Source organism: Psittacula echo (genome assembly GCF_963264785.1).
Source record: "Psittacula echo genome assembly, chromosome: 7".
Classification (NCBI taxonomy): Eukaryota; Metazoa; Chordata; class Aves; order Psittaciformes; family Psittacidae; genus Psittacula; species Psittacula echo.
The window spans coordinates 46,967,883-46,982,255 of NC_137740.1; the positions used below are offsets into that span (position 1 = coordinate 46,967,883).

Here is a 14,373-nt window from a genome sequence, read left to right on the forward strand (position 1 = left end):
AAAGACTGTTTAGGGACATGCAGCAGTTTGTCTAGCCCGTTCTGGAATTGGTATGCTTTTAAAGCATACAGATGCAAACCTCCACTTTCAGATTAGGATTGTGTTACCCACATGCTGTGACACATTTGGTGCAACCTCTGTATGACAAGCTGATCAATTAAAAAAGTAGTTGCTGGCAGAAGCTGTCCTGCTCCTACCTCTTGTGTTCATTATCTGTGCAGGCCAGAGTTGCTCTGACAAACTGCTGTGGAGCTAGTAGTGAAGCTAGCCTCTAAGGTTCAGAAGCCCTTGCTGTGACTATAAGAATAATGTGTTAATAAATGTAATATGTACTAAAGAAGCTGCTACTCAGATGCAAATGTAAGCAAAAATCTTCAAATTAAAACTTCTAATTTTCTTTTTTTTTCCCAAAATAGCATCTATTATCTTGTTTAAAAACATTTAAAACAAAGAAAAAGATACACGTCTGAAGTCTACTTATTAACCCAAATTCACCTTCTTTGTAGCTGATGAAGAATTTAATGAGCTTTGCTTTGAGTTTGGTTTGGAGCTTGATGAAATTGTGAGTAACATTTTAATTCCTTTTTTTAGTAGGTGTAGCGTACTGACAGCTTTTATATTTGCTAAGAGTTTGTACTGCATTATTTCCAACTTATTCCCTGGCACAGTGTTGGTTGATGCCTTCTAGCATGTACAAAAAGATTGCAGGCATATTGGTATACTTCATGGAGGTCACCAGTCTCTGGCCCTATTTTATTTAGCAGCGTATTATGGCCACAGACCATGTATTGAACATATTTTACAAGATCTGTTAGGCTTTGTTTTGCATGCACTCTTCTGTGCAATATCCAAAAAAATGTATTTGTCCTGGACATTGTTACCTAAGTTATAACTAGATTATATTTAAAGTTTTGATTTGGATTCTGTACTTGTGAAAGCTTGTGAGCCCTGTGAACTATATCCATGTAAGTTTTGTTCAAGTAAACCTGTTTTGATTTTTCTTTTTAATTTTAATTCATTGATCTTTTAATGAAGTTTATCAAAAGACATCTGAACATCATGTGCTATGCTTTATTTCAGAATAGACTTGATATGACAAGTCATTTGCTGATCTGTTGCCAAAAATAAGGTCTCAGTTCTCTACTGGGGTCTGCTAGCCTGGAGACTGGTGCTTCTATAATCCCTCTTGTTAAAATACAAATGCTAATAGTGAATTTGCCTTTTGGTATACTGCATTACAGTCTCTGAATCTGAGAAATTTTTAGATTTTACATCGTTTCTGGTATTCAGTGTGTCCATTCGCTGTATAAATCCAAATGACACTGTTAAACTTTCAGTTTATACAATTTCCTATTATATTATCTCACTATAACACTCCTGTCAATGTTAAGACATTTCAGGTTAAAAAGACATCTTTGCTTAATTTCAGACATCTGAGAAAGACATTATAAGTAAAGAAAAAGGTGAAGACAGGGCAAAGGGTGCATCTGATACTGTTCTCTATAAAATTGATGTTCCTGCCAACCGTTATGATCTTCTTTGCCTCGAAGGGTTGGTTCGAGGACTGCAGGTCTTTAAAGAAAGGTAATGCAGTGTTGTGAGATTTTTGTGTATTTTGTTATTTGTTTGAATATGATTCCATTTCTGGTCAATAAGCAAACTTGCCACTTGCTTGGATTTTGAGTACGATCTTGTGTAGATCAGATTTGTCAAATTTTTCTTCGGAGAAACTCTGTTGTACATTTTTGAAAAACTGGACTAGAATGTTACGGAGGTTTGGATCTGTTCTAAAAATTTTTCTACTGCAGTTCCATTTGAGACTTGTCCTCTGTAAAGAACTGCAAAGGAACTTCCTTGTGATCCTCTGTAACAAATACCAAAACAAATCATTTATTTCACTTTCCTGCTATGACTTTATCTTCTTGAGTCCCTCAAGTTCAGTAATTTGCTTACCATCTCATAGAAAACAAGTTTTAAACAGTTAGCTAATTCACATACTAAGAAACGTTACTAGGAAAGTTTCAACATAAAGTTGTTGCTAGATTACTATGAAGTTTCCTGCATTTGGGGAATATTCATTCTTTCAGTTACAGACTTATTTCTGGTTTTATTCTAGGATAAGTCTCCCTAGATATGAAAAGATAATACCAGCTGAGGGTGAAGGTCAGAAGCTGATTATCACTGAAAAGGTAAAAGTGTTTACTGCACCTTTGTAAATTTATTGAGAGTTTCTGAACCAGCAAGATAGGTACCAGTACCAATTTAATGAGGGCAGTGAGACTGGAAATGGTATTTGCAAAGCAGAGATAAACAAATGTATCTGCTTATTGGGATTTATATTTCAGGAAGCCAAGGGGATGGAACAATAGAAAAATTATTTTGAGTGAACCTAGTAGCAGATCAAATCAAAGTTTCAGATGCTCACATTGCATCGACCTTCTGGGCCATTACATAGTATATTGGAAGTCTCCCTCAAGACCCGGAGTGGGTTGGTTGGTTTGTTTTTCCCTTTGGGATTCTAATGTCTTTCCATTAATTTTCTTTTTGATTACTACTTTACAAAAGATTTCAGATGAAAAATGCACATTTAATCCATTTTAGTTTTGTATATTCTGTGTGCTTGAACTTTATAATGTGTTGCTGTTGTGAACTGCAGACTGTCCAAGTCCGTCCTCATGCTGTAGCTGCAGTCCTTCGTGACATAACTTTTACCAAGGAACGTTATGATAGTTTCATTGACCTCCAAGAAAAACTACACCAAAATATTTGCAGGTTAGTGCTTAAAATTAGTGTATAGTGTCCATGTGTATGATTTTATCATGTTAAGACTGCGCATCCCTTTTCCAGAGAGGATTATGTTTATGTTTTTATTTGTGCTAAGGAAAATATTTTATAACAGCTCTCTTAATCGTTCCTAAGTTCCCTGCCTGTTTCCACCTGCTCTCAATATTTGTCAACATAAATAGCTGTTACAGCTCCTACAACAGTTGAAAAAGTGTTTTGCCACAGTCCCATTGGATTTGTCTTTGACTGTTGTGCTGTTACCATTTATTAAAATGTTATTCTGAAAATAATTTTCAAGGCTTTTCACAATTGCCCTTTTTCTTTTTCAGTAAATTCTGTGAGTGCATTGGAGTATATAGACTCTTGAGATACTATCTCAAAGGAACTCCTGATATTACTAACAAAATCATTATTTTGTCTTCCATCTTCATAGGAAAAGAGCATTAGTAGCAATAGGTACCCATGACTTGGACACTATCTCTGGTCCATTTACTTACACAGCTAAAGCTCCTTCTGAAATTAAATTCAAGCCCTTGAATCAATCTCAGGAGTACAGAGCTTCACAGATTATGGATCTCTATAGGGTAAGTGGGATTTTTTAGACTTGTTGCACTAATGCAGGAAGATACATTTCCAAGGCTTAACGTCTCTCATATCCGTGTTGTTAAGAGTTGTTCTTACAAATAAAACAGTTGCCTTCTGTAGCTTCAGCCAGTGGACATTTGACATTTTGCTTCTTCATGAGAAATGCATGTAATACTTTACTGTTCATGAAAGATATACTATGGTGTTTTGTGGCTAAGCACTAATACTAGAATAGTTACATTAACCCTCTGATTTATCAACACAAAGACTATTCTTCGTGATGCTCTTAATACTGTAAAAGAGTTGTGTATTTATCTGTCTACACTGGTAAGATAGGCTACAAAGTGACAAAAGTTTGGGGTAAAAAATACCAGATTTTTTTAATGTTATGTTAATTTGGACGATTTACATGGGGAAGATGTTGAATTATATGCACAACCATATGTTAGGCAAGTGTAGCTGTGTAAAAGGCTCAAGTCTGGCACTGCTCTTGGCCCAGTATCTGAGGAGACCTGGTAAATGCTAGGAAAAGGTTCTATCAGGTCTAATTTTATGAAGTTTACATGTGTCACTAAATGTCAGCATTGAAAACAATACTGTTATCACCGTCATTACAATATACAGCCGTTCTGGAGCACACATACTGGTCATAGAGATAAATTCTCAAGAGATGTCTGACTAAGGATGAGTAAGAGTGCTAGGTAACAAGGAGTATCAGAAAGAAAGTAAACAATGCTTTTGGTACAGTATATAGCTATATTGTTGGAACAGATGTGAATTTTTAGTCAAATTTAAGCATAAATATGTCAGTATTCGGCAATTTATAATTAAAAGTATTGTAGTGCTAATTTTTGTCACTTTTGAAGAAAGTTGCTATAAAGTAAGGGTGTGTGCCCATGGATTTGCAATTAAAAGTCTGCTGTGGTTTTGACAGCACAGCCTGTGCATCTTTGAGAGAATCCTTCAAGAATAATTTTTAACACTTCTGAAGAAAAAAAAAAAATCCAGTTCTCTCTTTTCAAAGTTTTCTTGCTTCTGACAGCAAACAGCTTTTGCTAGTCAAGTACCTAGCTCTGAGGGCAATCCTTCACTCTTTCAAAATTCCCATTAATCTCTCAGCAAAGGACTGTAACACAAGTGAACTAACATGAAATTTAGGTTGTGCTTTGTTTCTCCAGACTGACAGCCACCTTCGGCACTATTTACACCTAATTGAGAACAAGCCACTTTATCCTGTCATTTATGACAGCAACGGTGTTGTTTTGTCCATGCCACCAATCATCAATGGTAAGATTACTTAAAACTAGTTTATACTATAGCTGCTGGTTATTGTGTGAGTTAGAGTATCTTACAGGAACATTGATGTAAGTAAGGCTAATTCTGGCTTCTTAAAATTGTTTCATCTATAATTTCACAGAATCTTATTTCAGCTTAAATGCGGCCAAATTTTTTGCTCCCTCCCTTGGCTGCTGGTGTTCCTTTTTTCTCATCCTCATCAAGAGTCCCCCTGCAAACCCCTGCGTTTAGCTCTTCATACTCTTCTAGAACTCAAGAAAGGTTCCTTGTGACAGGAACCTTTGTTAGGAAAGCATTTTCTTTGCATGTGTAAACATTGTCCATCAGACATTTAGCTAAAAGAAGCGTGTAAGAAATTATTTTGTAAACTGGTAACTGTTACAGTCTTTACTCCATGTTACGTGGTTACGGTAGGGAACTTTTCACCTAAGTCTTAAGCCCAGTTTATTTATCAGCAGTGTGACCCAGTTCTTATGGCTTCTTCTGCTATCACAGAAGTCATTCCAGAAGACTTTAATGGCTTAAAAAGAATAAATTGGTCTATACTTTTTTACTGTTTCTAAACATAGGTTTCTTCTGAATGCAAAAGAAACTGGATGATTTTTGAGAACCATGGTTACTAAAGCCTATTAATGATATGGCAAGAATTACTCCTTTAACAAAGATATTTCAGTATACCTATATATTTAGATCAAGAATCAGTAACTTTCCTGTACACTGACACATAAACTCTGCAGTGAGATGTATTTTTTGCTAATCAGTCTTATCCATATCTTAAACAGCTAACCCAAGTCTTAAAAGGCAGCTCAAACTCTGTGTCAGGGACCAGTAAGAATAGCTATTCTGAATGGAAGATGGTATCAACCACTGTGTCTCATCCTTCTTTGTTAGCCTCAGTCCAGTTTTGGAGTGTTCCATGTATAAGATTGCATACTTACATTTTATCAATTTAAAAGGTTGAGCTAAATTTAATACCTGTCTCTAATTTAAGGCTCTAAATATTTGAGAGAGGCTTCCAGTTTAAAGGTACTCTTTAAACAGATAAGGAAATGTAAACATCTCTACTGGCTTTTTGGATTATCTACAAGCATTTAAGTGAAAGGTTATATTTGTTTTGAAGTAAGTCCAGAAACACTGAATATATTTCATCTGCAGAGAGGTACAGCGCAGCATCAAAGGGGAAGGCATGCAAGATGTCTCAGTCTTAAGATCTCCAGTGCACTTAACTTTCAGTGTGACCTAGTTTCTCAGGTAGGAAATGAAAACAGAAGCTGAATGACTTTCTCAGGGTCAAACAAAGGAAACCAGAGTGTCCATGTATATCCAAGAGCATGCTTCCCTTTGCCTCCTGTGGGGTTCAATGAAAGGTGAGAAGGACAAGGAGGTTAGATTTGGCATGATCCCATACAATTCTAGGACTGTGTATGTCCAAGCTGTATGCTTACCAGCAGTGAAATCCAGTCAAGGTATGTACTGCACATTCATACCCAACAGGCAGTATGAGGCAGATTTCTCTACAGGTGCTCTAGATTGCTTGTGGCTTACTAACTGAACCTCACTTTTGTAGGGAGCCAACTGCTTGCGGGACTTTGCATCCAATTTGCAAGAGAGATACTTTAGGTGATGCCCCTAAGTTGTATGTTCTACTTCCTTCTTCCAGACAAGAAACAGCTTTGACTGCATCAGTGATGTGCTTCAATGACTCATGACTCCCATTAATCCTAATGACTCCAAGTACAGACACAGAACAAATTCATGCCTAATAGGAACCCTTACTAGGACCTGAATCACTAATCTAGACAAACCCGTAATGTATCAGGAGGCAACGTCAAGAGATGTAGGTTATTCAGAGATGTATCTGTGGGTATTCATCAGTCTAAATCACTTTTTAAAAGCATTTAACTCCTGTCCAAGGCTGCTTTCATATGCACGTCGCACATCAAATGCAAACGTTTTACTCAAAGCCGGGAAAGACGAGGTGCTCTGGAAGTGCAGAACCAGTTTGCAACCAGCAGATGGCCACTAGTCTGCTGGTTTGGTTTTTCAACAGGATACTGAGATATCTGTAGATTTGTGTGTTTTTCAGTGTAAAGCGTAACCCGATGTGAGTCTGGTCTGTCTCTTTCCTCTTTCTGTTTCATAAATTTAAAAATAAAAACAGCTGCTATTCTGGTAAGAATTGTGAATGTTGGTGCAATAGACAGTGGCTTTTTAAGCTGCAGAAGATGACAGTCATCTTTCTGAATCACAAAAGGAGTCAGTACCAGTGTTGTTGCAAGAAAAGCGGTAACATTTTTTAACATTTTGTTTTCTTTACATGTTTTAGGAGATCATACAAAAATAAGTATAAACACAAAAAATGTGTTTATTGAATGTACAGGCACAGATATCACAAAGGTAAATTAATCTTTCTTGCTTTTGATATGCTTTGATATTGTTTTCCCTCTGGATGGTAGGGCTTCAGTACCAAGAGCTATGATAGCCAGGTGTTTATGGAGCCAGTCTCCCATTTCAAAAGGGCAGGATAAGTTGTAGGCCTGTGTGGAGTTCCCTCAACACAATTTGAGGCTTGCTCTGTAGGCAGTGTTGTATTTTCATTACATTTTCTTTTTACTGAAAACATTAAGTTTTGAGTCTGTATGAGAGCGAAACTTGAGTAAATTCAGGGCTTTTTTTGTTGCTGAGCACTTTTTCTAAATCTGAAAGGCTTCAAAAAGTAAAATTCACTTAAGATTGCCTGTTTTGCCAGAATACTCTTTGTAAAGAATCACTTTGTCTCCTGAAAATTTGGGCTGTGTGAAGGAAAACAACACTTTTTGTTCATAGTTATCTTTTTCAAGCAGGGATGCTGTGCAAATAATTGTCAAATGGAAGTCTTTCCATATGCAAATTCTGTAACTCAAATCTGAAGCATGAAAGCCTAAGCAGTTATAATTGCCTGTTCTTGAATACAGGTTGTGCATTCATTGATAGTTTCCCTAAAACATCTATCTTGACACTTAAGAGCAAAACCGCTTTTAACTTACCCTACTACACAATATGTTAATGACGTAAATAAATTAGCATGTTGGAGAGTGACTTCTAAGCAAACTAATAAAGAACTGCTTCTTGCTGCTGCTTGCCTTGATAGTAAAAATGATGCTGTTCTGCTTACATGAAGGGAAGTATATTGCGAGGCATCAAAAAAACAACCCTTGTAGATTGAGAAGTTGGTTTGAATTTCATTATTATGTTTGTTACACTGAAAATCTTAAAATATTAACTGTGAAACAAAAGATAGTGCAGATAGTGCAGGTTATTTGATAGTGTATTAAACAACAGAGTCCCTCAGCCTCTACATTTTCACTTGAGCATCAGTGAAATGTCTAATTAGACTGAAGGTTGGGAAGATGCAGTTCTATCTGGTATTCAAGACCCTATGTATATTCAGAATGGAGTTTAGGAAAGATACATAAATGCTGCAGAACCTTGAAAACCAAAGATATAAAGTTTTTGCATAACTGTCTGCAGCAAAAGAAAAACGTTACCTAGTATTCTAGACTGCTAGGATTTTGGTTTTTAGTTGTTAAATAGAATGGAATGAGAGACTGCAAGACAAGACTTTTCACCCCATGTTTTTGTTAAGATATTTTGTCTATTCTAACACAAGTAGATGACAGATTTCTATGTGATTATTTTGTAGGCAAAAATTGTTCTTGATATTATAGTCACGATGTTTAGTGAATATTGTGAGAAGCCATTCAGGTGAGTATGAATCTCCAGTCAGAGAGACATTACATTTAGGCCATGTGTTAAAAACATTTTTACTTCTATTTCTCTGTCTCTCGTAGTGTTGAAGCAGTAGAAGTCATTTATCCTAATGGGAAGACCCACATCTATCCGGTAAGCATAGGGATATGTATCTCAGTATCCTTTTTTTTTTCACTTATACAAAGTCTGGTAAGAGTGACATTGTCTTCTTTTTCTGCAGAGGCAGTATATACCGGTTCTGAGGTATAGTGTGGAAGCTCAGCTTGGCACTATCTGTGTGTTAGTGAGTCAGAGCCTTCTTTAGCCCCATGAAAAATAACTCCAACTGCAGCTTTCTCTTACCTAGAAAACTCATTCTGAAGCTCCACTAATTTATGATAATGCTAAAAATACAGTATCACTGACATAACTTGATACTCCAAAAAGAAGGGTAGGGTTTAAAGTTACGAGTGGCAACCACTGTTGTGGTTTAGAGTTCATGTGATAGGAACTTTTTCAGGAACAAGTAAAGATTGCAATCAAAGGTCATAATCTGTGTCTGAAGCCTTTAAAACCTATGTGTTCCAAATCAGGAAAACTGAATGCAGTAAGAGGTCCTTTAGCCTTAAGCCAGTGGACAACTGAAATCAGCCTCACCATAACTTACTTATCAGATCTGAAAGCTTTAATGCCCTTCAGTTAAAATAGCCTTGTAATACTGGAGTTTTCAGTCATCATATATTTGGAGTCTATAAAGTGAAAGGTCTATAAGGGAGGATGTTGACTTCAAGCTCAGGTTTGCTTGCATGCAGTCCCAGGCAGGCCTCTTTGCTTTAGTGGAGTCTTACTTTTTTGTTCTTTTAACAAGAATAAAAAAAACCAATTCATCCTGTTTCCTGAAAGTAGCTGAAGACAGAGTTCTGGTTTAAAGGGAAAGAAACTTATTTTTACTGAGAATTATTCTAGTGGTATTTCAGCTTTTCTTTTAGCAATGTCAGCTTTAATCAACAGAAGGAAGACATAGAATTCTGCCATGAACAAAGTAGCTTCTTTAGATAAAAGAGAGAAAAAACATCCCCAAAGTTTTAGATACTAAGGTTTTTCAGCATTTGTGTGTCTAGACATTTAGAAACACCTAAGTAAATACATACAAAATAACTTCCTTACATATATTGCAAACTTTCTGTGTAAAATACCAATAGATATTTCTGTGACCAGTATGGAAATAGAAAGTTTTCTTTCCTTTTCCTCCTAGAAGTCATTTGATCTGTAGTAGACCACGAGATCTTATGCATGACCATTCACCACTGCTTTAGGGCTTTGACTTAGGATCAACTGGTCACTAGAAACTTTCAGCAACTCTGTTACTTGCGTATATCAGAAATTATTGGAAGTTTCAGTAAAAGGGATTTCGTGTCACATTCAATCTCTTAGCTTAACCGAGAACAACTTTTACATTGTATACTGTAATGTTTTCAAGAATCCTGTTACTTTAAAATGCTCAGTTTAGCCTTGTATTCCACACTTGTCTGCTACGGATGTCATTTTATTAGCATAATTAGAAGAACCTAGATTACTAAGATGTCAAAATTGAATCCTCTTAGGTAGGAATGACAGGCATTGTGTTTGCTGAAAAGCTTTGTCTTTCTTTTTAGGAACTGGCTTACCGAAAAGAGAAGGTGAAACCTGAACTCATTAACAAGAAAATAGGAATCAGGTGTGTTATTGCAAATGAAAACAGTTTTCATTAATCGAGGAAAAGGTACTAGAAATCATTGCTTTGTTTTAAAGTTATTTACACTGTGTGATTATTTTTATAAAAAATTCAGGGGTTATTTTGGGTAATTAGATCAACTCTGTGAGATTTGTTGCCCCTTTTTTCAAGGAAAGTGAGTGATTCTTTATGGCCTTACAGAACTGTTACGAAGTAAAGAAAATGATTGTCTCAAGAGTCAGAGTCTGAGCTGGTTCTGATCAAATGCCAAGTCTGTGTACAGTCCACACAGTACTTGGAGTTTTTCAGACAATGCAGCAGAAAAATCAGTACAGTGCAAGATCCAAAAATTACTACTCTCTTGTTTTGTTTCAGTGAAACTCCATCAAGCCTTGCAAAGCTGCTGACTAGGATGTGTTTGAAGTCACACGTCATAGGGAATGGGAACAATATAGAGATTGAAATCCCTCCTACCAGAGCGGACATTATCCATGCATGTGATATCGTAGAAGATGCAGCAATAGCTTATGGTTATAACAACATTCAGATGGCTATTCCGAAAACGTACACCATAGCTAATCAAGTAAGATTGCCCCTTCAAATAAACGCTCTGTTGTCAGTAAATGACTAGTGCATGCCAGAAGGGCTTTGGGGAAAACAGAACCTAGGAATTAAATATTTTGACATGCTTTGCCTTAAGAAGTATTTACCATGGGTAGGATACAAAACAGATGCCCCACTGATTTGAATAAGCCCAAGACCAGTGGTTGCTGGTACTTGAAAAAAGACAGGATTTAAATAGGGAGCCCGTATTAAATCTCTAATTGGGAGATTCATTTCCTCAGGCAAGCCTAAAGGCAGCTGGCTGATGCTTTCATAAATTTTAAGCACACAAGCATAGTACCTCCCTGGTGAATTCACCATAGTGTAACAAGCAAAATCACCTCAGGAAAGAACAGAAAATGTTTTTAGGTGGAAGTTGAAAACTTTTTTGTTTCGTTTTAGCTCCCCCTCAATAAGCTCACCGAACTTCTGAGACTGGATTTGGCAGCTGCTGGATTCACTGAAGCACTCACTTTTGCCCTGGTATATTATATTGATTTAATATTTTTCTTACTTGCATGTTGGAAGAGTGATGCAACCAAAACTTGCAGAGGATGGTCAGAGGGTCTGAGGATATGTTGTTGTATAGATATGCCAGTACTTGTTACCATTTTGGCAGGCAATTGTTTGCTAGTCCTTTGGATTTACAGTATATTTGTGAGTTTTAAAGCCAGAGAAATTGAATGCCACTGTTAATGTGGCATGTACTATCTAAACATAGAGGCAAAATTAGCTGCTGAAGTACTGGTTTTAGTTTAACTTGATAGGATAAACTTGTAAGACAGCAAATCTCTCTTGAGACTTTGATCACCAGATGTGAAATGCATTATAGTTTGATAATCTGGAAAACAAACATGAAATTTAATACTTTCTGGTGGGTATTACAACAGTTTAGAGATTACTCTGTTTCTCGTTGTCTCTTTTTAGTATTGTCACTTGCTCATGATTCCTTGCATTAGATAAGAAGCTGATACGTAGTTACTCAAAGAGTTTATTTTAAAAATACTTGTAAAAAAGTTATATTGCACACTAAGGTGACACAAATACCTCTGTAAATTTCACCAGAGGCTTGCTTTTTTTTTTTTTTTTCCCCATTGAGGAACAAATAAAAATATAGTAATTGTTGTTTGCACTGGTACTATTCATATTATTTGTTACAACCATGCCAGTCGTCTTTTACCAAGAATTAGGTCATTTACTCTGCAGCAGCATGTGCCACTGCAGTACCAACAGCTGGCTTGATTTCTAATACTGAAATTTTGCAACAAGATTGGTCGGTAGGAAAAACCATCTTTGTCATGGCCACTTGTCTATACCTCTTTGCTATAGCTTTAAACTGGATCAGAGATCTACTATTCAAAAATAATAATAAAAAAATAAAACCAAGTACATGCACCCATGCCCTCCAAATGTACATGGTATTAACTGTCCACACACTGAGACTGATATAGTCAGCTATTGAAAATACACTATAAATTTTCGAGAATCCTTTCTGGTCAAAATCCATGCAAAGCCTTTGCCTTATAGTGTAATCTGTGGCCATTTTAGCAAATGGGGAGCTACCATCATATATTCTATTAAAACCTCTCTGAAATTTCCCAGCCTTTTCCTGAACATAATTATTAGAGAGCCAGAAATACATGTTCCTGAAAGTACGCAACCTTTTAAGAGATAGTTGTCTGATCACATTATTTTTTGATAACTTACTAAAAGTTTCTAATATCCAGTGATGCAGAGTCCAAAACACGTGCATTTGAAAAGTTCAGGGATTGCAACCAGAATTGGTAATACAAATGGACCTAATGAAATGTTAACACTTCCATTGAGCTTCAAAAGAAAAATTTAAACTAATTCTAACATCTGATAAATATATTTAAGTTTTAATATTTTGTTATTAACTCATTTAAGTAACCAGAAAAATTATTAATATTTCTTCCTGCAATGATAATATTTGACAAAGATATTCAGACTACCTGCGGTAGTACCAGAGCGATGTTGAGGAAATAATACGTATAACATGGTCAGACTTTTCTATATTTTCCTTATTCATTAGTAAATATAATTATTTTTTTCAGCACTATATAGATGATATGCTTAAAAACATTGAATACATCACACCTATATCACTACAACCAAAGACCTTTATGAACTGCAACAGCAAAATTCTGTAAGATCATGCAGTATATCATGTTATCACATTACATATTTGTATTTCTGCTGTGGAAATGAAACCCACAGTCTGCTGTGTCACCAACACTTTCTTAGAAACCAGTGTGAGGCCCCTGACTATGGCAAATATAATTTATGCTACAACATTCTGTAGCCCAGCATTATGTGACAAACACTGCTTGTGTATTTGTGCAGACAGTCTGCTTCTTGGTTTGAGCCCAAAATTATACTTGTAGTCAGCAACATGGCTTTTTGTGAGGAGCTCCAGTTTAGCCAAAATGCATTTAGTTTACATCGCAGTAACCTACTGTAGTTTAGATACACATCTGAAAACTGTTAAACACAGTTTTCTCCTCCTAAGGTCAGCATTCATTTGATTTTTTTTTTTTTTTAATTCAGTAATCCGCTTTTTTTAAATCATCTGCTCATTTTCCTCACATTTGGTCTATCAACACACTTTTCAGAGTGCTGCCAGTGCAAAGGGAACACTTTTGGGAGACTGCAGTATACCAGCAAATCCTCAATTACATGCCTGGCCTGCTATTGGTTTCTTTAATACATTAATAAAGCTGTAAATTCTGAAAATCTGTGGCGTGGATCTTATCAGTAGCATCTGTTGTTTACGTGCACAGACATGGTCTGAGCCTGATAAAGTGCATGCGTATTGCTTTACTGACCAGCTTAAAAATACACCCAGAGAATAAGGGCTTTAAAAATATTCTAGCTCAAAAAATTGAAACCAACAATGAACTCTGAAACTAACAATGAACCATGTCACTTGTTGGGTGACTTGGTTTAGTGGGAGGTGTCCCTGCCTATGGCAGGGGGGTTGGAACTAGATGATCTTAAGGTCCTTTTCAACCCTAACTATTCTATGGTTCTATGATTCTAACTACGAGAATCCTATGCAGCTATTAAAATTGAAGGCTTGACCATATGAACTGTTTTTCATAGACAGTACTTTGTTTTCTGTAAGTAGCTCACAAGGCATTTTCTTTGTGAGAAAGCTGGGGTAACAGTCCCTTTACAGATACTATTTTCAGAATAAAATACTTTGGTCAGTACAAGTCAGGAGGCAGAATCTGAGCCTCTGTTTATAAAACAGATTACAACTATCCGTGACAGAAACTGAAGTTTCCTTCAGTTGCCTTTTTTTCATTAAACTAGCTTAATTTTGGTTAGTATTTTACATTTTGTAGATAAACCAGTTTGCTTACTTAGTCTTAAGACTGGGGCTTAATTTTTGTTATGAGTGGGTGTTGCACAAGAGAGCATACATCATGGGGCCTCAGAGCAAGTGCTAAAACTGCATTGTTCATTCTTGATACCAGATTTCATTACTGGCTTACTGTCTATTTTAACTTACTTGACTTTGGTGTGTTTTGTCTTTTCCTCTCAGTGTTCTCAAGAAGACATTGCAGATAAACTTGGCATGGATATCTCTGCAACAAAAGCTGTGCGCATAGCAAACCCCAAAACTGCAGAATTTCAGG

At 36.3% G+C, this 14,373-nt stretch overlaps 1 protein-coding gene across 3 annotated transcripts in view; it reads left to right on the forward strand.

The window, feature by feature from the left end:
- The window catches only part of FARSB (phenylalanyl-tRNA synthetase subunit beta), a gene marked incomplete at its 5' end in the record, with an annotated part of 41,436 nt that overhangs the window by 666 nt on the left and 26,397 nt on the right, over nucleotides 1–14,373 (forward strand). For all 3 annotated transcript variants that reach the window (XR_013957422.1, XM_080623312.1, XM_080623311.1), the window contains 13 exons: nucleotides 507–562; nucleotides 1,430–1,584; nucleotides 2,117–2,189; nucleotides 2,657–2,772; nucleotides 3,218–3,368; nucleotides 4,548–4,656; nucleotides 6,992–7,062; nucleotides 8,348–8,409; nucleotides 8,496–8,547; nucleotides 10,050–10,111; nucleotides 10,484–10,691; nucleotides 11,114–11,194; nucleotides 14,280–14,372. Coding sequence is in view for 2 of the 3 variants with exons in the window: in XM_080623312.1 (XP_080479438.1) it covers nucleotides 507–562; nucleotides 1,430–1,584; nucleotides 2,117–2,189; nucleotides 2,657–2,772; nucleotides 3,218–3,368; nucleotides 4,548–4,656; nucleotides 6,992–7,062; nucleotides 8,348–8,409; nucleotides 8,496–8,547; nucleotides 10,050–10,111; nucleotides 10,484–10,691; nucleotides 11,114–11,194; nucleotides 14,280–14,372 (1,289 nt within the window). The remainder of the gene's footprint in view (nucleotides 1–506; nucleotides 563–1,429; nucleotides 1,585–2,116; nucleotides 2,190–2,656; nucleotides 2,773–3,217; nucleotides 3,369–4,547; nucleotides 4,657–6,991; nucleotides 7,063–8,347; nucleotides 8,410–8,495; nucleotides 8,548–10,049; nucleotides 10,112–10,483; nucleotides 10,692–11,113; nucleotides 11,195–14,279; nucleotide 14,373) is intronic.